At 46.0% G+C, this 23,076-nt stretch overlaps 1 protein-coding gene across 2 annotated transcripts in view; it reads right to left on the minus strand.

Moving 5' to 3' along the window:
- Nucleotides 1-23,076, minus strand: part of LOC147734821 (scavenger receptor cysteine-rich type 1 protein M130-like) — a 119,301-nt gene that overhangs the window by 89,566 nt on the left and 6,659 nt on the right. For both annotated transcript variants that reach the window (XM_086953079.1, XM_086953080.1), the window contains exon 2: nucleotides 12,174-12,374. In XM_086953079.1, coding sequence (XP_086809205.1) covers nucleotides 12,174-12,372 — 199 coding nt within the window. In that variant the 5' untranslated portion in view covers nucleotides 12,373-12,374. The remainder of the gene's footprint in view (nucleotides 1-12,173; nucleotides 12,375-23,076) is intronic.

The raw sequence follows: 23,076 nt of genomic DNA on the forward strand, positions 1-23,076 counted from the left end.
AACCTTTTTTATAAATCAATCTTGACAAACCTGTTGAAATAAGTGCTCTCTATTCTCCAGTAGGATGTAACTATAATTACTACGGACGTCTCTGCAATGATGAACTATTCACGGCTTAACTGTAAGAAATGAGTCCCATGTTGGGCGCCAACTATTGCATAAACTACAACTTGATATAGTTCCAGAAGGCTTGCTTTCTAACCCACAGGTGGAACAATGCACCAGCGCTGAATGCAAAAGGCAGATTGTTGTAGCCCCATAGAACACTACCTAATACATTGTTGACATGGAATCATTACTTTCGGGTTACCAACAATGCCTAAACTGGGATCCGGGGCACCCTGGTACTGAAAACAGACCTTTTTCGCTCTTCACAATATCACACTCACAAATGGTACTAAGAATAGACATTATTAACTAAAAGCAATTATTGCAACTGGTTGAATCTGTTTCTCAGCACATCTATAATAATAACAGAAAATATTTTAAAAAAACTGCAAATATACACGTTGTGTAAAATGAGAATAAAACAAACATATCAATCATGGTTAAAATGTCATTAAAAAACCCAACGCCCTAAAAGCTGCTTCAATACACTACACTGGGTGGAGAGCATGGAAAGCTGAACTTGCAATCTAGACTTATTTAAGGATAAAAAATGCACTGCATACCTTGTTGACAGCCAAAGATGTGGTTATCAGAGAGGCAGTGTTCCCTGAGAAAGGAAAACACATGATGCAGCAGTGTCCTTTCTCATGGCCTCATATTGTTATCTAAATCAAGTGCAAGCTAAACTTTTTGGTACGCCAGCAGTAACATGTGTGATAATCTGGGCGAAGGACCTCCCCTGGCAATTGACCAGGTGGCAGTCCTTATATATTAAATATTATCAGAGATTGTAATTTCTGACATAAGTTTAGTATTGTCTGACATAGATTATGAGCATCCAGGCGTGCATCTGAGAATTATCCTTATGAACTTATGATAAATAGACATCAATTCAGATTTGTAGGAAAGTGCCACTTTTGACATGGTTACCCCCACATTTTTGCCTGGTATCTGGTACAAATTTAACTGAAAGTGTACTGGGTTCCTTCTAACCAGGGCCCCAGTATCAGTGTTCTTTCCCTAAATTGCACTGTTTGTTCCACAATTGGCCCCTCTTTGGGATCCTCGTAACTTCCTAGTAAGTGGTACCCATGGTATCTAGGGCCTTAGAACTAAAGAGGGCCACTGAGGGCTGCAGCACGAATTTTGCACCCTAAGGGACCCCTCACCAAGCTCATGAAAACTGTCATTGCAGCCTGCGTGTCTTGGTGCAGAGAAAACCCATAAATCAACCTGGCATATGCCTCTGTGTGCCATGCCAGCAAAACACTACAGGACAAATAGGTAAGTCACCCCTAGGGCAGGCCTTAGAGCCCGTGGGCAGGATGCACTAAACCCATGTGTGGGATTATCTGCATGAGCGGATGTGTCCCTGGGATATCTAAGTTCCCCCTACGATATTATGAGTGCACAGGGAAGCCACAACAAGTACATGGGCTGGACACTCCTGATTACGAGTTCCCCAGCTGCATGATGGCTTCACTGTATCCCAAGTTGTTAGGTAATATACACCTTGTCTTAATAAACCCACACTGATGTCGGTGCTGGATTTATTATAAGATGCCCCCAGACAGCACCTTAGAGGTCTCCATGAAAACATACTGACTACTGGTGTGTTAATTGACCGGTCACGATCAGCCAGCTACCAAAGACAAGTTTCTAACCTCCTGAGGTAAGCGTCTTTGCTCTCGAAGGCCAGGAACAAAGCCTGCTCTGGGTGAAGGTTTTCAAACCTCCTCCAGGCAGGACTTGCATTCCAGGGCGGGAAGCTTCAAAGGCCCTGCTGCCTTTGTGATGCAACCCAGGCCTCTCCACATAGTGGAGATGCCGACCCCTTGTCCTAACCCCCTTTTTGACAGCAAGACAGGCGGTCAAATTAGTTAGTAAGATTAGAGGTGTGCCTATATTTAGCCAGCAGCACCCCTAGGGCGGGCCAGCTGATGTGGACCTCACTTTTCAAATTCCTCCTTCTTGTTTTGGATGGAATTATCATTCCAGGGTCAGGGATATGCCCACTTCCCACAGAAAGTGGCCATATAGAGGGTGTAGAAATCCTAAAGGTAGGTAGCCCATTGACTACTAACTGTCACACCCCATAAACATACCTGAATTGAGTATTTAGGTGTCACCCCTGAACCCATGAATTCAGAGTCTACGGATCAAGAGAAAGCGGATGAAGAAGAGTCACTGTCTGGCGAGAACTACAGCAGACCTGTGGACTTTGGAGCGAAACCCTGCTTTCGTCATCCCTCTCTCGACAATCACGACAGAGTGACTAGTCCTGTGAGATTGAGAACTGACACAGCCTTGGGAAGCCTGCCAGTACTTAGATAAGTTCACTACAATTGCCCTTGGAGTATAGAAGCTCCTCCCCTGCAGTCAGCAGGCACCAACAAGCAGAGTCTGGTCAACCGACTTGGAGATCCACAGGCTGACTGACACCTAAGATGACCTGGGGTAGGTACTCAGGCTCTGGAAGGTTAGATCTGTCTCCCTACTAAGTGCGAAAACACTGGAACCAACCATAGCAGAGCAGTGCAGCACCAACCTCTGGGGTACCAGACTCCCTGCACCAAACACCAACAGTTAGAATATGGTCCGGATTCTCACTGCACCAGGACCAAGCAGCCATTGTGGGAGCTCATCATCACTGAGCCCCACTTCAAGAGCGGCCCTCGCAACCTTGATTTCTCCTCTGCCAGCTGTTTGTCTTTGGCCACCAGGTGCATCTTTGCGCACCGAGCCCACCCTAGCCTACCAATCCACTCTGCACCCTAGCCACCCACGCTCTGAGACCCTTTGCAACCCAAGCCCCACTTGAGAGCTCTCAAACTTGCCCACAAGTCCCCCAGTGCAGTTTGTTTTTGGGTGGCTCCCCTTCACCATAGTGCGTCAGCTACCAGACTCACTAGCACCCTGCTCCCAGTGGAACTCAGGCGGTTCCCGAAAAACTGTTGATAGTACTTAGGACCTTGGCCCACTACAACTCCGAGCCCTGAAGGTGAACCCCTGAAACCGACTGTACCTAACTTTATGCATCTTTGACTTTCCCTCCCATAGGTTTGAACTATGTGAAAAAGTGCACAGGTTTGAAAGTTTTACCTACCTGTTTATATTGTTATTGAAAACAGTACTTCCCTTTGAATGAAGTTCTTAGTTTTAAAACACATATAAAAATAAGTGTTATTTTTCTAATTTGGTGTCAGATTTATTCTTTGAGTGTCTGTCTTATTTATTGCCTCTGTGAGTACAACAAATGCTTAGCACTACCCCGTGATTAGCCTAACTGCTCGCCCATACAACCACAAAAAAAAGCGTTTGTACTATCTACTTTAGCCTCTGTAATCCAGTTGGGGAGTCACTGGACTCTCTGCACAGTGTACCACGTTTAAGTCCTTTATATAGAGAGCCGGCTTCCTACAAGACTACACTATGTTGTTGATATGGCTGTGTCCCTTCTTATTTGATCTTGATAGTGTGATAATGAGATACTTGTCACAGAGTGACGTCGCACCAGCTTTATATCTATCTCATTAGCAAAATGACTTGACTCTTCCACAGTTCTTGGAAAGATAAGGTCAGATGACATCTGTGCCAATGGCAGACTTGACAGAGATTCTGTATAAATTGAGGAAAATGACGACACCTGTTACCTACAATTGAGAAAATGGAGACTCCTATTATATACAAATATGTTTCTGCTAGAACTCGCTCTCAAACAATTAACTACCTAACTAATCTCAGCAGTTCAAATCTGATGATCTGCAATCAAACATTGTGCTATCTATAACCTGTCAGAATTCTTCCAAAATAAAGTAGTGGAAGTATACAATGAGGTTGCATCAAGGATAGCAGTCAAAATCCCAATGAAGATATCTCAGCACCTCTAATTGGTAATACATTGACTAAATTCTCCCCCTCACACCAGAACAAGTTAGCAAGGTATGTGACGTAGTCAAATCCAGATCGGCATATGACTCCTGTCTCCAAGCAACACTAAAGATGATCTGTGTGCAATAATAACATTTGAAAAACACAACATAGTGCCCCACCCCACAAAGATCTTTAATGAGAAATTCAAGGTGGGACATTTCCCTAAAATCTAGAAAGCTGCATCCATTTTACCCCTTTAAAAAAACACACACTAAATCCTCTTGAGAACAACAGCTATCGCCCAATATCTCGCCTCCCATTCCCAGCCAAAATGGTGGAGAAGGCAATAAACAGGGAAATTACCTTCTTCTTGGAGAATAACCTTCTCCTAGACTATACCCGTTTGGTTTTAGAAGCAGGGATAGTACGGGGACAGCACTAAGGGTCACCACTGAGGAAATCAGAGCTTGCATTGATCAGGGAGGGAAAAGGAGCCCTAATACTTCTTAATGTATTAGCGGAGTTTGATAAGGTCAGCCATAAAGTCCTACTCAACCGCCTAAACAACATAGGCATAAAAGACACTGCACTGGCCACACTCAGTTTATTCCTCGCATACAGAGAACAATCTGTATCCTTGAGTAGCTTTGTCTCCACCCCTTTCTCCCTGCCTTGCAGTGTACCACAGGGGTCACCATTAAGCCCAACACTTTTTAATATACATGTTGCACCCTTTGCAAGGTTGCAAGTCTGATCAGATCTTTTGGTTTCCCCTTGGTGGCATATGCTGATGACACATAAATCATTGCTTCAATCTCCAGCGATTTGCATGAAACAGCAGCGAGATTTCACAACTGCATAGAAGAAGTGGGTGACTGGATGAAGCAAATCTGTCTGAAGTTAAACTCAGTCAAGACCGAGGTACTGCTTTTTGGCAATGATCTTGCCTTCTGATCCCCCAACTGTTGGCTGAAACCCTGCGGACCCTTCCGATCCCTGTTAAGAAGGTCAGACACCAGGTGTCATATTTGATGACAAACTGCGGACAGTTAAAAAAATTCTCCCTTTCATGCCCCCTGAACTACACAAAACAGTGATTGCTACTCTGCTTTATATCAAAAATTGATTACTGCAACACTCTCTATCTCAATATGCAACAAAGTCTTCAAAGACAGTTGCAGACTTTGCAGAATGTAGCCGCTCAGGTTGTACCCGGATTTCTAAGGTTGGAGTCAGCCTCCCAGGCTCTTCATAAACTCCACAGGCTCCCCATAAAAATACGTATCGCCCACAAGGCCTGCATGGCTCAGGGCTTGAATAATTTAAAAAGAACCTTCAATGGTATGCCCCTGCCAGAGAGGTGTGCTCTTCCTCAGCCAACAACGCCATAATTCCCAGGTTCAAGGGTGCGAAACGGGAAGGCTGGAGCTTCAAAGGCGGCGCAGCTTAACTCTGGAACAACCTCCCTCTTTATCTGAAATCACAGACCACCCTGCACAGTTTCAGGAAAGACCTAAAAACCTGGGGGCATATTACCAAGCAATAGCGATAATTATCGCTATTGCTTGGTTAGAGAGAAACAATTATTGCCGAGCTGCGACGATTTTTATCGCAGATAAACCTTGGTATTACCAAGGTTTATCGCAAATGAAATAATGCATGAATATCACTGAAAAGTCAGCGATATTCATGCATTACTGAGCTAATGCTCTTAGCCATGTTATCCACCTCCCATTGGATAACATGGCTAAGAACTGTTTAGGGTCAGGGGTTAGCTTTTGGAGATATTCTTACTTAGCACGAATATCTCCAAAAGTTGATAATAGGAGATAGCGATGTTAGCGACTGTTTCCAGTCGCTAACATCTTGGCACGCCTACTTTGCATGTCATTAGGGATAAATATCACTGACATGCAAAGCGGGGCCCAAGATGGTCGCTATCTCCTACTAGCTGTCGCTAACTGGTGTTAGCGACAGCTAGGTAATAGGGAGATAAATTTATCTCCGCTTTCTTGGCTTTTAAAGCCAAAAAAGCGGAGATAAACCCCCTTGATAATATGCCCTCTGGCTCTTTACTATATCATATTATCTCAGTCTAAACAACATCTCTTTTCTCACTCACAACACTGCTAGCTCCCGGATTCCACAGTGCCATGTTGCCTTATCGCATTTGTTCACCATACAAAAAAATTCACATTACGATGGAGTCAGGGCCTACTTGAAATGGAGTTGGACCATAGGGACTTTGCATCAACAATGAAGGTGGGGGTCATATATTGGGTAAGTTACCTTTCCAATAGAGGGAAGGTGTACTTAACATAGATAAGATAGGAAGGGAATAATACTCTGACACAGTGTTTCTTCTTACACATTGCTGCTTATTTTTTAACATGGTGATTGGTGTTTACAAACGGATCCCACTTTGCAGTCAGCGAAAGAAAAGTAAAGTGAAGTATGTGAGTCTTGCTAGGGTACAGAATATGTGAAAAGAAGGGCTGAAGGATGTCCTTTTTTGGAACTCACAACAAAATGTAAATGACAGTAAATTAACTGTACATAAAATCAGGCCCACTTTTTGTAATTGTGTGTGATGGAAGCACAGATTTCAATAGGATCAAAACAAATCAAGACACGTTACTTGTTGATGCAAAACTGACACATATTCACTGGAAGACGATTTCCATACATTATAACTTTTATGCAGTACAGTTTCATCATTACAACAGTATGCCTGTGCAGATTTAGTGGTCATTTCAATAGAAAATGTGCTGTCTGTAAATGGCAATGCGCCGCCACACAATACTTTAGTTACGTTAAAAAATCACCCACCTCATATCCATTAATGCTAGGTGGGTAGCGAAAATGTGTCCTTCTTAAATGTGGGTTATGGTTCCAAAATGTTTGCGAAGCACTACTCTAACAAAACGGCATTCCGAATGTGAAGGTTTGGTCTCACTCTTGATCAGTATTTCAGAGGAGCTTAAGGGCAGCCAGAAAGAACCACAGCAGTCATGGGAGGATCCTACTGATGAAATGTTGAAGTCATGGAATGTTGAAGTCAGTAGACGATTGACTAATGGGCAGCAAGGTAAAAGCTTATTATTAGCTTTATAACCTGGTGAGGAGAGAGAGCATATTTGGAGTAATTGTTTTTCATAGTTATGCCAGCGCAAACTGGGTGCCAAGCTCACAGTTCACAGAGATCTTGAGAGAGACACTGATGCCTGAGTCAGCACCAGAGTGTCAAAGAGGGCACTAGGGTAGCGATCACAAGAAGGGTGGGCCAGGTCCACAGTAGAAGGCGAAAAAACTGAGAACGTCAGATTGCCTGAAATTTCAGGAAATTGCAGAGATTGCCACTGCAGGGAAGCGTGTGCTTTGACTGTAATCAGTCAGGACATAAAAGGCAAGATTCTCCCATCCCCAGGAGGCTCTCACTAGTGGTAATTCTGCTGAGAGGGCTAGTGTACCAGTATGGGAAAGTAATTTCCAGGAGCAGAATATTGAACATATCCTAGTTTCATTTAGTTAGGACGCAGGGCCCGATTCACAGAATGAACTTAAGACTCAATCCTAAACTTACTACTATTTTGGTATTCACAGAATGCACTTACTACTTTTGGCATTCACAGAATGAACTTACTACGTTTGGTATTCACAGAAGTTAGGATTTTGTCTTAAGTTTGTCTTAAGACAAACTTAAGACAGACTTAAGACAGACTTAATACAGACTTAAGACAGACTTAAGACAAAATCCTAGCTTCTGCTAATACCAAAAGTAGTAAGTTCATTCTGTGAAAACCAAAATAGTAGTAAGTTTTGGATTGAGTCTTAAGTTCATTCTGTGAATCGGGCCCATAGAGTCATCAGCTAAGCTGATGATCCCTGAAACTTCCAGGACATATTATTAAAGGGTCCTGGGTGAACATGGATCCCATGAACATAGGACCGCCAGACTCTTGAATGCACGGTAGTGTTGAATCCAGCCACTGCTGCACCGGTGGTCGGACCGTCTTATTACGAGTTGGGCAGTCATCCCATGCTGGGACCTCTGGCTCTGCCTGGGAACCGCAATTCCCTATCGCTGGAGCGGCAGTCACCGGCTGCAATGTGCTTGGTGGGACTGTGGCAGTCCCGCCAAGCATATTATGAGCTCTCTCTTCCAGGGTATACATAGAGGTTTTCCAATAAAGACAGAAAAGGTTCCCCCTAGTTTGAATTCAGGTCCAAGAGGAGGGGGAGAGAAGCAAGCACAAACTGGAAGAATACCTCTAGATGACCTATATTTCTTTTAAGTATAGCCAAAAGTCTTACAAGCTCCCCAAAAGAAAAAAGGATTTTTTTGTAATGAAATACATATAAGAATAGCAATAGCTTTTAATTAGCTATAGTTTATTATTTTTTATTTTTCATTTTTCAAAAGCAATAACAATTCTTTGATAAACATATGAAATTCTCAAGTTGCTTAATTAGATGATGAAATTCATTCTCATGACACAATTGGAAAAAATTAAGTCAAAAACAAATAAATCATAATTACTACCATACCCAGGTACTCTCATACAAAACCACACGATACTCACTCAATAGCATACCACTCATTCACCTAACATACACAGTGTGAAGTAAAACTACAATTTAACAAAAACCCTGGGAGTCCAGTAGTGAGAAAAGGGAATAGATATTTTTAAACTAAAGATCAATTCATAAATGCATTTCTTAAACAGTGTGTGTCTGAATCCCTGTTTAATTTTGTTGTCTCATGCGTTCGTCACAATTTTCTAATGACTTCTTCACTGAGCGAATTCCCAGAACGAGATGGTTGACGTACGTTTCGGTGGGACATACATTCTTTTTGCCACCTTCATCAGGACCAATATATAAAATTGTAATTGAATGCTAAAATCTCGGAGCAGGGGTATCTGAAAGAACGAAAGTTCAAGCCTAACTGTGGTTTTTATGATTCAGAGCCACTTAATGAGAGTTGCTTACTCTTCTCAGTTGTGAGAGAGTTGATAAATGGTGCTGCGCAGGCCAGAATGTTTCATGACAGTGCAGATTAAGGTCCATCAATCATGAGGCGTTAGCCATTCGAGGTTAAAAGATAGTACTCAAGGAAAAATCCAAGACCTCGTAAAGTTGCTTATGCTAATTATATCTGAAGTTTGTTTCCGACTAACGTGTATCTAGTCACAACATGGTGTACACCGCGCCCGTTTGTGCTTGCTTCCAGTTTATACATTGAGGTTTTTCCTCCATGTAAACCTTGAAGATGAGGAAACAGAGAAGGCCCTAAAGGACCCCCTTTGTCTCAACCACATGTGGATGCATACAGGGAGGGGCATGACACATGCCCCCCTGTGTGCATGTATATAGGTTCTTGCAAGCATGGATTTTCAAGTCCATTTAGTGCACAAACCTTGTAGTGTGGTCCCATTGCAGTGCCTTTAAAAGAGGCACCACTATGGGACCACCACGCCGCCCGACTGCTAGACTACTGAAAATTCATAATCTGGCAGGCAGATGGCGAAGACCTTCGTGGAGCTGCAGTTTGCACCGCCGCGCCACAGCTCCACCAAAAAGTCATAATCAGGGCCTTTGTAAATTTATGTGCCAGGCAGACAATGCTGTTGGAATTACTGATCTTCGCAGAGCAGTATCAGGAATTAAAGATCTGTATGGTGAGCAGTGTCCATGGAAGGTGAGTGACTGCCCAAAGGGCACGATCCATTTAAACAGAGGATGATGGCTGTATGGTTCCATTTAACTACCAAATGCATCCTAGGTATTGAGTTGACACAGGTGGGTGAGAAGCAATAGGGTGATAGCATCCAACTGACCCCACTGCATGCCTCTTAATTTACTGACAAGGGGGGCAAGGAGGAAAGCAAGGATAGGAGGTGGAGACACCATCTGCTGCAGGACTTGTGGGCTGGGGCTTACCAGCCCAGGCAGAATAAGGCCATCAGACAGGCATTGGGGAGGCACCTTCTTCCACCATTCACTGTCTGTGCTGTCAGAGAGGCAGGCAGTAAAACACCTGAAGCAGACAGACTTCTTCACAGCATAGTTAAGAACTACATATGATGTACGTCTGTTGAGTGTAAATGAAGATTCTCGGATGAAAGGATGATCTCTCTTACTAGGTACTGAGCAACCATGTGCAGAGTAATATACCTGAAAAGATGACAGGTTTTTCTTTTAGTAGGAAGCCGTGAGGAGTATAACCTCCTTTGAAGAACTGAGCAGTTGTTGATTGATTTTGTTGGTGAAAATCAGCATGGTTTCAAACTCCCTATGACATCAGGAGGGACTAAAGATATAGGAGGATGATTGGTCAAATATTCAAATAATCCAAAATGAGGCTGATCCTAAAAGGCTTAGAGGATACATAAAATAAGCTGTAAAACCAAATGAAAAGGAAACACTCAGAACGAATGATCCATTATCGATGTATAGCAAATGGACATTAAGCATATTAAAAATCAAGGAACAACGTGCATTGCTGTGCATTCAGACTTTCCAAACACTGCCTTTTATATGGCAAAAAGGGAGCTGACCTCAAAGGGAGAGACTCTGCTCACTGCAGAGACCACAATCTTCTATCTCTGGGAACTCATGATGTCTGTGGCCCCATAATGAAGAAGCACATGCTTGACATTCTGATTACCATGTGGTAATCTGGAGGTAATTCCCTGCCTGAAGTCCATGCCATCCGCTACCTGCGAGGAATCCCTCAGTGCTCCCATAGGTGCGGGGATCAGAGTGACTCTAAGAAATACAAGTTTCTGCTCTATCCCTGTACAAACTTCAGTAAATCCTAGTTCTTGTTTATCTATGGATAAAAACGTGACACATATAGTGTGCCACCCTTTATGTGGGCTCTATGTCAATGCAGCAAATTCCAGGACTGCATGTCAAATGATCAGTCCCAGGGTTCAGCCTTTGTCGATGACAAGTCTCAGGGTGTCGCTACTGAGATGGAGATGTGCATTTGACGGAGAGTGGCTGTAACTCAAGTTCAGCCCCTTCTTCTGAGGGCACCAGAACCTTAGTAAGGTAATTTAGCCTGTAGCTTAATGGCAGGATGGGTTTATAGTGCCCGATTCACAGAATTAACTTAAGACAAAATTCTAAACTTACTACTTTTGGTATTCACAGAAGTTAGGATTTTGTCTTAAGACAGACTTAAGACAGCCTTAAGACAGACTTAAGTTAGGATTCTGTCTTAAGTCTGTCTTAAATCTGTCTTAAGTCTGTCTTAATACAAAATCCTAACTTCAGTGAATACCAAAAGTAGTAAGTTTAGGAATTTTTCTTAAGTTAGTTCTGTGAACCGGGCCCTAAGAGAGCAAGGGATATCAGGCGCTCTGTGCATGGACTTTCAGGGAAAAGTTCAAGGACTCTTGTGTGGGTCCATAAGTGACAGGCGAGAAGGGAACCTTAAGCCCTGTATCAGACTCTAGCCTTTGCAATTTAACACTAGGACTTATTGTTCCCACAAACGTGAGCGAGCTAAAAGGGTCTGGATGGAGTCCAGATAGGCCCTAGGTATGTGTAAGTGACTCCATGCCAGCCCATAAACTAGAAGCGATGCCAGCCTCAAGGAGGGTGCAACCTCGGATATCCAGGTTTTTCCGGTGCAGAACATTTTGCCTTGAAAAGAAAGGCTTCAGCAGGATATCGTGATGGCTTTGTTAGGCCGTATCTGGCCACAGTTTCCAGTCTTGACCCTGCTTGGGGATTTTGAGGACCAAAAAGAGACTAAATCCTCGGGTATTACCATGGAGCGGGGTGAAGCAGCAAAGCTACCTCAGTTATGAATCAAGCTTCATGACTAGGAGTACTCTTACCACCATAACCCGCTAATTCTACCTGACTATTATTCCATTGTAGTGTGCAAGAAATTGTGCCTAGGACTCTGGCAGTCATGTGCCAGCAATGAACTGTGACTTTCAAGCGCTCTCTGGGGGTTTCTTGGCGCTGTTAGTGCTACAATTTTAAAAAGCTATAGTTCTGATTACCCTAATCTAAATTTTAACAATTTAATTGACATTTAGCTGTTTATATTTTTCTTGATTTTTGTAAATTGGCTTTGACTTTGTTTCTGTTCTATTCTATAAAGTTGTTTGGTACTGCTTTATTTTGAGATCCGTTTCATGTTTCGTTAGGTGTGTGAATAGCTTCATTACCTGCCTCAGGACACAATTCCCATTGCTTGTCCTTGTCGTAGTTGCTGGTGGTTGCACACCAGTACATCCTGTCTGACCTCCCATTGGCGATGCAGCTTGAGAACGTCCTTGCCTCGTAGATGAAGGGAAAAGTGCAGACTGAGGCCAGGAAGGTCCTCATTATCCCACAAAGGGTGAGGTAGAGAAGAGGCAAGAACATACCTTGAAGAGAAGGAATCGGTGAGAAACCACATTGTTACTTTGACCTTACTGTGACACCTCAGATCGGTAAAACAAAAACAGCATCCCTGCATGCTGCGCAAAAAGCCAGAAATAAAAGAACTATTAAGGCAAAAACAGTAGTAGAATCAAAATGCATAATTAGAAAAAAATGACCCCATCTCAGTCAAAATGTTCGCTTTGAAGTGACAAAGGTGAGAAAGCAATGTTTGAGAGAAAGTATGTACAGTGTTGGGTATAAATACCTCTGTCTCCAACTCTATCTGTCATTGAACAAGTTCTCCCCTTCCCCTCCCCCCCACAAGAACTATCAACCAGCTCCCCAACTCGTTCCAGTTAGTCAATGTCAGAGAAGTTAAGCGTGAAAGTTTAGAAGTAGCAAATTCAGACCTGTCCTTGCTGGGCTTGAATTACAGCCTAGAAAGAAAGGCCGATGTGATAATGATATCTATACTAATATAATAAAGAGAGAGCCCAAACCTTTGAGGCGGGTAATCTCAGGAACCACAGCACCAATCACAACACCCAATACAGCGTTGGAAAGGGCAGCTGCAGCAGAAGGACATAGGCTATGCTCACACCCACCATATACATTTAAAAAGTAACAGAACCATGCCAGAAAAGTAGTCCCTTTTGGGCGTGTCTGCGTTGTGCTGTGGGCTTGTGCTGGGGGGGCGTGACAAATGCTGGGGGCGTGTGGTACGTTCCGCCCTTCGGGCTGGACTGTTCCCATGAGGCACAGGGTCAAGGCTGATTTGCATATGGCCAAGTCTGAACTGGGGTAGTGTGGAGTGCAAAAAACGATGTATTTAGGCCCAGATCTCTGTACTGGGGTGAATGTATGACATTGTTCTGCATTCTGTCCATCAACTGTTGTTTTTGGATTTGTCACCCCGAGTGTGATGGGTATGCTCAGACGTGAGTCCCATGCTCTCCACAACACCAGAGGTAAGCTATCCTGGCCGGAAACCACTGATACCCAGAAATCGGTCAGTTTGGTCTTGAATGTTCCATGCGCCAAAAGGGAATGCAAACGAGCAGAGAGACAATGGAGAGTGGCATATGATGACCGGATGAAAGAGGCCTATCTCATTAAGAGACGCACCTATCATAATAAAATCCGGATAGAGAAAGCCACATATTATGCAGACAAAATTCAGGGGGCAGAGAACTCTGCCAGGGAACTGTTCAGCATATATAAATCCCTAGCCACCCCTAAAACCTCTACTCAAGATGAAGATTTCTCAGTAGTAGCATGCAACCGCATTGCTAACTACTTTGGAGATAAAGTGTCTAAAATTTACTCTGCTTTTCCCGAAATCCCTCCTGCAGCGGAAGAGCCTGCAGACCTAGTAGCGAAGGAAGATGATCAAAATCTGCTACTTAACTTTACCATCCCCTCACCGGAAGAGCTAGTCAAAATCTGCAGATCTGTTAAATCTGGCTCCCCTCGAGACCCTGCATCCCCAAAAAGGCTGAGTGATAGTCTGGAGATCCTTGAACCCTATATTAGGCACATGCTTGATGTCTCCTTCCGATCCAGCTCTATTCCTGAGGATTGGAAACAGGCTGTGGTGCTTCCCCTCCGCAAAAAGCCCAACATTAGCTTTGAGAAGTTGGACAACCTACGCCCCATCTCTCTGCTGCCTTATTTTTCTAAGGTAGCGGAGAAGGTGGTAAACAAACAGCTAATGAAGTATGTGGAGGAAGGCAACATTCTTCACCCTACCCAATTTGGGTTTCGGCCCCGTCATTCTACGGAGTCTGCCCTTCTTAGGGCCACCGAATCCCTCAGACAGGGTGCAGACGAGGGACAAACCATGGCTCTAATTCTATTAGACCTCAGCGCTGCGTTCGACACTGTAGCACATTCCATCTTGCTACAGTGTCTGAACAAAGGAGGGGTGAGAGGGGCAGCATTGAAATGGATTTATTCATTTCTTACTGGCCGAGGCTTCCAAGTGAGGCAGGGGGACCACTACTCCGAGCGTATTTCTTTGGACCAGGGGGTGCCGCAGGGCTCGTCCCTGAGTCCAACACTTTTCAACCTTTATGTCGCTCCTATTGCCACCTTAGTAGAGAGTCACGGCCTCCGTTTGGTGTCGTATGCCGACGACACGCAGTTGGTTATCTCCCTGTCGCGTGCACCCAGTCTCTCGGCGGACATCTTCAGAGCTTGCATGCAAGATCTAGCTGCCTGGATGTCCGCCAATTGCCTCAAGCTCAACGGAGGCAAGACCGAGGTGCTGGTCGTGGGGGGCTGCCAATCAGCGTGGACGTCGGCATGGTGGCCATCTTGTCTAGGTCCAACACCCACCCCGTGCCAGAAAGCTAAGAACTTGGGCATCTGGTTTGATACTGACCTTACCTTCAGCCCCCAGATCAATCAGGTGGTCGGATCATGTTTTGGGACCCTCAAAAGTCTCAGGAAGACTTTGAAGTTTTTACCTGTGAGAGCCCGACAAACCCTGGTGCATGCACTAGTCACATCAAAGATGGACTATGGCAATCTTCTCTATTTAGGGACATTAGAGAAGAATCTCAATCGCCTACAGGTCCTACAGAATGCCGCTGCCCGATTAGTGCTTAGACTACCCAGAAGAGCCGCATCTGCAGCGGCCCTTCAGTCTCTGCATTGGCTCCCGGTCAGAAGCAGGGTAGAATTCAAAGCTTTATGCACGTGCCATCGGATCATTAATGGGAGATCTCCTCTCCCTCTGCAAGGACTTCTGACGTCTTACGAGCCTTCCCGCTCGTTGAGATCCTCCGGCTCTGGACTCCTGGTTGTTCCCAAGGTGTCTAGAGCACGGATGGGCGGAAGATCCTTCAGGCACCTTGCAGCCTCAAGATGGAACAAACTACCCATGGTATTGAGAATAGAGCCATCAGAATCAATTTTTAGAGCCAAACTTAAAACTGCATTATTCGCTCAGTAAGGTATGCCGCTTCTATAGGTTCCAGTAAGAGTCGCTCCTCAGCGCGGGGACACGCCGCTGTGCGTCACCATGCGCTTTACAAAACCCCCTAAATAGAAATAGAAATACAAATGATGCACAGGGATAAGGCTGGTTTGCAATTGGCCATGTCTGAACTGGAGTGTTGTGGAGTGCAACAAAAATGATGGATTTAGGCCTAGATTTTTGTATTGGGGTGAATGTATGATATTGTTCTGCATTCTGTCCATCAACTCTTGATTTTATATTCCGCCTTGTCCACCCTGCTCCCTTTATATACCCCTGCACCCCATAATCAAAACCCACCTTTACTCCTTAAAATACCCCAACACCCTTAAACACTAACCCGTCTTAACCCTATAAATATACTCTGTACCCCAAAACCCAAACCTATATCTAAATCCTAAAAATACCCCTGTACCCCAAAAACCAAACCTACCCCTGAACCCTAAAATACCCCTGTACCCCAAAACCCAAACCTAGCCCTGAACCTTTAAAATAACCCTGTACCCCCAAACCTACCCCTGAACCCTAAAAATACCCCTGCACCCCAAAACCCAAACCTAGCCCTGAACCATAAAAATAACCCTGTACCCCAAAACCCAAACCTACCCCTGAACCCTAAAACACCCCTGTACCCCAAAACCCAAACCTAGCCCTGAACCCTAAAAATACCCCTGTACCCCAAAACCCAAACCTAGCCCTGAACCCTTAAAATACCCCTTTACCCCAAAACCCAAAACTAACCCTGAACCCTAAAAATACCCCTATACCCCAAAACCCAAACCTAGCCCTGAACCCAAAAATACCCCTGTACCCCAAAACCCATACCTATCCCTAAACGCTAAAACTACCCCTGTACCCCATAACCCAAAACTATATCGGAACCCTTAAAATACCCCAACACCCCAAAATATATACCTGAGTAACCCAAAACATATACCCCTATACCCATACTTACCTTATCCAAACATTAAAAAAAAACATGCTTTTAACATTCATACATTTACAACAAATTTCGTTGTAAATGTATGCGTGGTAAAACCATATAAAATGTAATGCCATGCGTTATAATGGCATTGCGGAGTCATTGTACTTTCATAATGAAAGTATGCGGAGTGATGGTCTGCGGAAAGAAAGTTGCGGAATAATGGGTGTTTACCCTCCCCCGGTAAGTACATTTGTGGCACGGCAGCCCACATCTCCAGCAACATACTCATATTTTTTCACCACCGATTTGAAAAATGCCCAGGTCTCTCTCATTGATGGCCAGCACCGACATACACTTTTAGACACACCTCCCGCCACAAGTTCTAGATTTGCGAACTTTAGAGCTGGGGAGCTACGTTTGAATCTCGACATCAGGTCAATATCCTGTGATTCCAGGCAAATTGATTTGTCTCCCTGTGCCTACCACAAATTAATGTGTTCTTCTGTAATGTAAATTGTGCTCATGCCATGTTGTCGAGTTTGCGCTATATAATACTGCAAGGAAAAATAAAGTAGGGAAACTCGATTTTACACACTACTGAATGCGCACTCTTAAGTGCATCAACAGTGCACTGTGAATCAGAGCGTTTCACAGGCCTGTCACAGATAAGAAATACTATCAAAACGAAATCCTACAAAACAATATACTACTGGCCGGCAGCAATTCATACCCGGACAACGTCGGGACGGGCTGCTAGTGATATGATAAGATAAAAGTTATTTATAGAGCGCACATTCACCAGTGGTTCTTGGCACTTGGGTGGAGGGGCTTAAGACCGAGGCAGTGTGAAGAAGTTAGTTGTATGCTTGGGAGAAAAGCCAAGTCTTAAGCTATTTCCTGAATTGGGGGTTGGAGGGTATTTGGCGAAGTTCTGGAGGGAGAGAATTCCAGAGAAGTGGTGCTTGGGTCGAGAATCTCAGACCACCAGAATTTTTTTCTTTGAATGTACAAGGGGACAAGAGGTTCAGACGGGAGGAGTGTAGGTCATGGGGAGGAACATAACGATGGATTCAGGAAGCAATAACAGAGGTTCCATGGAATGATAGGGCTCTATGGATCAGGAAGCCAAGTTTGAAGAGACTGCGCTGGGTCACTGGGAGCCAGTGAAGGCTCTTAACCCTTTGGGCGCGGCCGCGATTCTGTGCCTGTGCGGCAATTTTCGGAGTGGGCGGGTTCATGACGCCCCCAGCCGTCAATAGCACACGAGCACCGTGATGCATGACGGCTGGGGGCAGTCATCAGCATGGAAGGGGTAAAGGAGAGGCTTGGTGTGGCTGAACTTTGGCTGGGAGTGGATTAGCCTAGCAGCTTGATTCAGGACCAGTTGGAGTCGGTGGGTTTGGTATGCGGGAATTCCGGCATACAATGAGTTGGCATAGTCGATGCGGGACATAATTAGTGCCAGGGTGACTTGGATGAGAGCTTTATATGAAAGAACTCGACTGATTTTCCTGATTCTGGGTAGATGGAAAAAGCAGACCGATGCCACTGAGTTGATTTGGGCCCTCATGGAGAGGTCGCTACTAATGGTGAACCCTAGGCTCTTGACGGAGTTGACTGGGGAAGGCGGGCAGCCCAGGGAGAGGGGCCAGAAATTGGAGTTCCAAGGGTTGCCTTGGAGCCCTGTAAGGACCTGCTCTGTCTTATCAGGATTAAGCTTTAGCTGGTTTGCGTTCATCCAGCTATTGATGAAGGTCATAGTGGATTTGAATTTGAATTTAAAAACATTTGTACAGCGCTCGCATACCCAGGGGTTTCATGGCGCTAGTGGTGATCAGTGAGTGGCAGCAGCAGGAGATTAAGGGTAGGCTTGTGTAAACAAAAAAGTTTTAAGGTTTTTTCGGAACAAAAGGTAGGAAGGTGAGGTGCGTAGAGTAACCGGGAGGGAGTTCCAGAATGTTGGAGCCAGGACAGCGAATCTCGCTCCGCCCGCCCTCTGCTTTTTAAAGCGGGGGATGGTAAGGAGGGCCAGATGGGCCGAGCGGAGTTCTCTGCCTGGACAATATGGCTTAATGAGAGAACAGATGAACTCGGGGGCGGTGCCCGATCTAGCCTGATACGTAAGGCAGCCGAGTTTAAACAGGGCACGTTCTCTCACAGGGAGCCAGTGCAGTGTTTTGAGTAGTGGAGTGACCCGATGGAATCTGGGTAGGCCATGGATCAGGCGGGCCGCCTGGTTCTGCACCAGTTGGAGTCGATGGATCATGTATGCAGGGGCCCCATTATAGACTATGTTGCCATAGTCTATACGGGACAGTACCATGGCCAGCATAATGATTTTCAGTGCTGAGGGGGAAAAGAAACGGGAGACTTTCCTAATAACTCTCAGGGAAAAAAAACATGAAGAAACCACGGAGCTGACCTGTGGGCAAACGGTGAGCTGAGGATTAAGAAGGATTCCCAAGGTTTTCACTTTGGACACATGAAGTGGAGGGACACCAAGGGAAGGGGGCCAGAAGGAAGGGGACCAAGGACTGCAGCCACCTCCGGTCAGGACCAGCTCGGTCTTGTCTGGATTCAGTTTGAGGTGGCTGCAGTTCATCCAATCTTGAATGAGAATCATGGTTGATTGGACGTTCAGAGCAGATGAAGATGAATGGGACAGATCAAAGATTAACTGGAGGTCATCCGCGTAGTTAAACACGGTGACCTCCAGTTGCTGTAACATAAAAATGAGGGGAAAAATGTAAAGGTTAAACAAAAGAGGGGAAAGTGATGAACCCTATGGAACCCCGCATTCTACCTTGCGGGAGGCCGCCGCAAAGCCAGTCAAACAGACTTCCTGTGTTCTCCCAGCAAGAAAGGACTCCAGCCAAGAAAAGGCTAAGCCTTCTATGCCCACCGCCCTGACACGGTTAAGGAGGATGGTATGGTCCACCGTGTCAAAAGCGGCGGATAAATCTAGGAGAATCAGGGCTTGCGGAAGGTTGATGTCGATACCTTCACGCAGCTTGTCCATGACAGAGATGACCACTTTTTCTGTAGAATGCAGGGGGCGGAAACCCGCTTGACAAGGGGAGAGGCAATGAATTGCCTCAATGTGAGTGCTCAAAGTAGAAGTGATGTGGGATTCAAGGACTTTTGCAAGGTAGGGGAGGAGTGAAATGGGGCGGTAATTGGAAGGGGAGGAAGGGTCGGCGTCCAGTTTTTTTAAAATTGGGATGACAACCGCCGATTTGTGTAAACTGGGAACGTGACCGTGGATGAGCGAATCGTTAAGAAGGGTCAAAGGGGGAGAAGGGCAGGCTAAGTAAACTTCCCTGAGGGTACAGGCAGAAGCAAAATCCAGGGGAGAGTCTGATTTGACCCGTTGGAGCAGGGGGAAGAGGATATCAGCGGTTAGCAGTGGAAAATTAGTCAGTTTAACAGTGGTGGAGGGAGGGGAAGGATCAACAAAGGTGGAGGAGGGCGGGGGGATGTTATGTTTAATTTTAACAACTTTGTCTATAAAAAACTCGTTGAGTGAGTAGCAGAGGGATTGGGATGGGGGGATAGTAGCTGTGGCTCTGGTGGATGAGGCAAGTTCATGGACAGTAGAGAAGATTTCCTTCGATTGTGACTCAGCAACCATAATCCTGTTGGTGTAATATTCAGCTTTTGCTTCCAGGATGCTCTTTTTATAGGTTTGTAGAACGGCCAGGTAGATGGTTTTTTGGGGGGGTCGTAAGTTCTTCTCCAGACCCGTTCGGCCCTTCTAGCAGCTAGTTTTTTGTCTTTAAGGTCGGAAGTAAACCAACGATTGGCTGCATGGGCCCGTTTAACTGAAAGCCGCTTGAGGGGGGCGAATTCGTCACCTGCCGCCGTGAGCCAGTTGTTAATTGCGGCCAACTGTGGGGCAGCTGCCAGGCCGTTTGGGTCAGGACAGGTCTTGGCCAGGGCTGAGCAGAAGGAACGCATGTCTACCTTACCCCATCTCCGAGCCCAGGTGTTTTTGGGAAGGGGGGGCTTGACCAAAGGTGCTAGGGCAAGGGAGAACGTGACGGTGGAGTGGTCTGACCATAGACAAGGGGATATAGTGGGAGTTGTGGATGGAACATTCAATGTCCAAATTTGATCTAATATATGGCCATGTAAGTGGGTGGGACTGTGGATGAGCGGTACAAAATTCAAACTTTTCATGAGGCAGGTGAATTCCTTAGATTGGGGACTTTCGGCATGGTCATTGGGCCAGTAATTAAGGTCCCCTAGAACCAGTACGGAAGAATTGTTAAATACCAAAGTGGCCAACAGGGACTGGATATCAGGGAGAAACGAAGGGGTGGGCTGGAGGGGACAGTAAATAAGAACAAAAGTGAGGGGAGTTTGGTAGGAAGTAGAGCGAGCTACAAGGAAATCAACATCGGTGATAGGAGGGGAAGGGAGGATTTGGAAATTGAAATCAGTACGGGCTATTAAGGCCACTCCACCACCTCGCTTGCCCTCAGGACGGTCCGCACGAATGGCGGAATATGTCGATGGTAAGGCGGCAAGCACATTAGGCAGGGAGTCGGTCTTGAACCAGGTCTCGGTTAAAAAGAGGAGATCTGGTTCATAGGAATCGATATAATCGAATAGCTCGTATTGATGGCTTACAGCAGACCTAGTATTAAGGAGGGTAGCCGAGGTAGTAAACAGCTGAGCAGAGGGGACTGGGAGTGGAGGGAGGACAGGTAGGGGTGTGAGGGCTAGTGCGGCTAGATGTGATACTAATCCAGGGGGGGAGGGTGAGGGGGAACTATATAGGCCAAGATGTTGTAGATGGGTAGTAGTAGAGGGGCTAATAGTGCTGGAGGCCCAGTAAGAAAATAACTGAGACGAAGAATAAAAGATAAAACTAGCAGCATCTCGTGCCCCTAGCCCCGGTCGGCCGCGGACGGGCGCAGACGGGCTTAACTCAGGCGCAACTCCGGCGCGCCTTCGTCGCGCCCGCTGCGCTCGTCCGCTGCGCTGCCTCATATTGCCTGTTTAAATAGGGGTGGAGCGGCGGGGGAGTGGCAGGGCCGAGATGGGAAGCTAAGCCCAAGCCAAGATGGCGCCCGCTGCCGCTGGGAGCCCGCAAGGAACACGATCAGCCCCAGCCGGCAGCTCACCCCTGAAAGCCCAAAGGAGTCAGGACCTGCACAATTTTAAAAGTAAGTTAGAACAGTTAAAAAATCAAGCATCGCCAGAGTAGCGCCTCCGCTCACAGTCAGCGGGGCGAATTGTGAGAGAAAGCAGCACTCGCAAAGCATAAACCAATCAGCCCACTGCCACCGGGCCACTGGTCAACACGAAGGGCGAGAGAGAACACGCTGCTAAATAGGGGCGGAGCGGCGGGGGAGTGGCAGGGCCGAGATGGGAAGCTAAGCCCAAGCCAAGATGGCGTCCGCTGTCGCTGGGAGCCCGCGAGGAACACGATCAGCCCCAGCCGGCAGCTCACCCCTGAAAGCCCAAAGGAGTCAGGACCTGCACAATTTTAAAAGTAAGTTAGAACAGTTAAAAAATCAAGCATCGCCAGAGTAGCGCCTCCGCTCGCAGTCAGCGGGGCGAATTGTGAGAGAAAGCAGCACTCGCAAAGCATAAACCAATCAGCCCACTGCCACCGGGCCACTGGTCAACACCTGGATTGAACGTTCTCTATAGAGGAGGGAGAGGGATCAATGTTGAAGATGTGCTGAAGGTCATCAGCATAATTGAATATGACTACTGCTCTTTTCTGGAGTTCGGAGATTCGGTGAAGGATGTACAGATTAAACAAAAGGGGAGAGAGGGAGGATCCCTGAGGGAATCCACAGGTGAGTCTTTTATCCTCCTAGGAGAAACTAGTGAGGCGGACCGCTTGATAGCAGTCGTTGAGAAATCAGGAGAGCTATCTCAGTGGTGGGCCCCGGATGCCGGCGCTTTCGACCCAGTCGAGTAGAAGGAAGTGGTCGAAGGTTTCGAAAGCCACCGACAAGTCCAGGAACACCAGTGCCTGCGAGGTGTTCTGATCGGCCCCTTTCTAAGTTCGTCATGGACGGCCAGGGCAATGGACTCAGTGGAGTGTTGGAGCCTAAAGCCAGCTTGATGGGGGTCTAAAAAGTGGGAATTTTCCACAAATGTGCTTAGGCAATTAGCTATGAAGGCCTCCAGGATTTTTCCCAGGAAGGGAAGTAACGATATAGGGCGGAAGTTGCTTAGCACCTCGGGGTCCGCACCCACTTTTTTGAGTATAGGTGAGACTACTGTAGTTTTGAAAGAATTGGGGACAACGCCCAAGGTGAGGGAGTTATTGAGGAGAGAAAGGGGGTGGTCGGGGTTGTTGAAAAAGATCTCCCGGGCAATGTGATGGGGACAGCTGTCCCGAGGGGAGCCGGAGCAGGCTTTTTTGAGGAGGGAGAAGAAAACCTCCTGAGTGATCAAAGGGAAGTGGGAATAGAGAGAGGGGTTGTTGGGTATGTGACTGGGATCGGGGAGTGAGGGAGCCTTGGGAATACTGGTTTTGATGTTGGTAATTTTGTCGATAAAGTAAGTGTTAAGGGAATCGCAGAGAGATTGAGAAGGTAAGGGTTTGACAGTGACGCGGTCAGGTTTCACAAGTTCGTGCACAATGGAGAAGATGTCTTTGGCTTTACTAGTTGAGTCCAAGATCTTTGAGGAGAAGTATTCAGTTTTGGCCATTTTATAGTCCTTTAAGGCTGAGATAAAGATGGATTTTTTAAGAGGGTGGAAGTCGAGTCTCCAATTGCGCTCAGTTTGGCATAGGGCAAGTTTTCTGTCCTTATGGTACTTAGTGAACCAA

This window comes from Lissotriton vulgaris, chromosome 1_2 (assembly GCF_964263255.1).
Source record: "Lissotriton vulgaris chromosome 1_2, aLisVul1.2, whole genome shotgun sequence".
NCBI classification, from domain to species: domain Eukaryota; kingdom Metazoa; phylum Chordata; class Amphibia; order Caudata; family Salamandridae; genus Lissotriton; species Lissotriton vulgaris.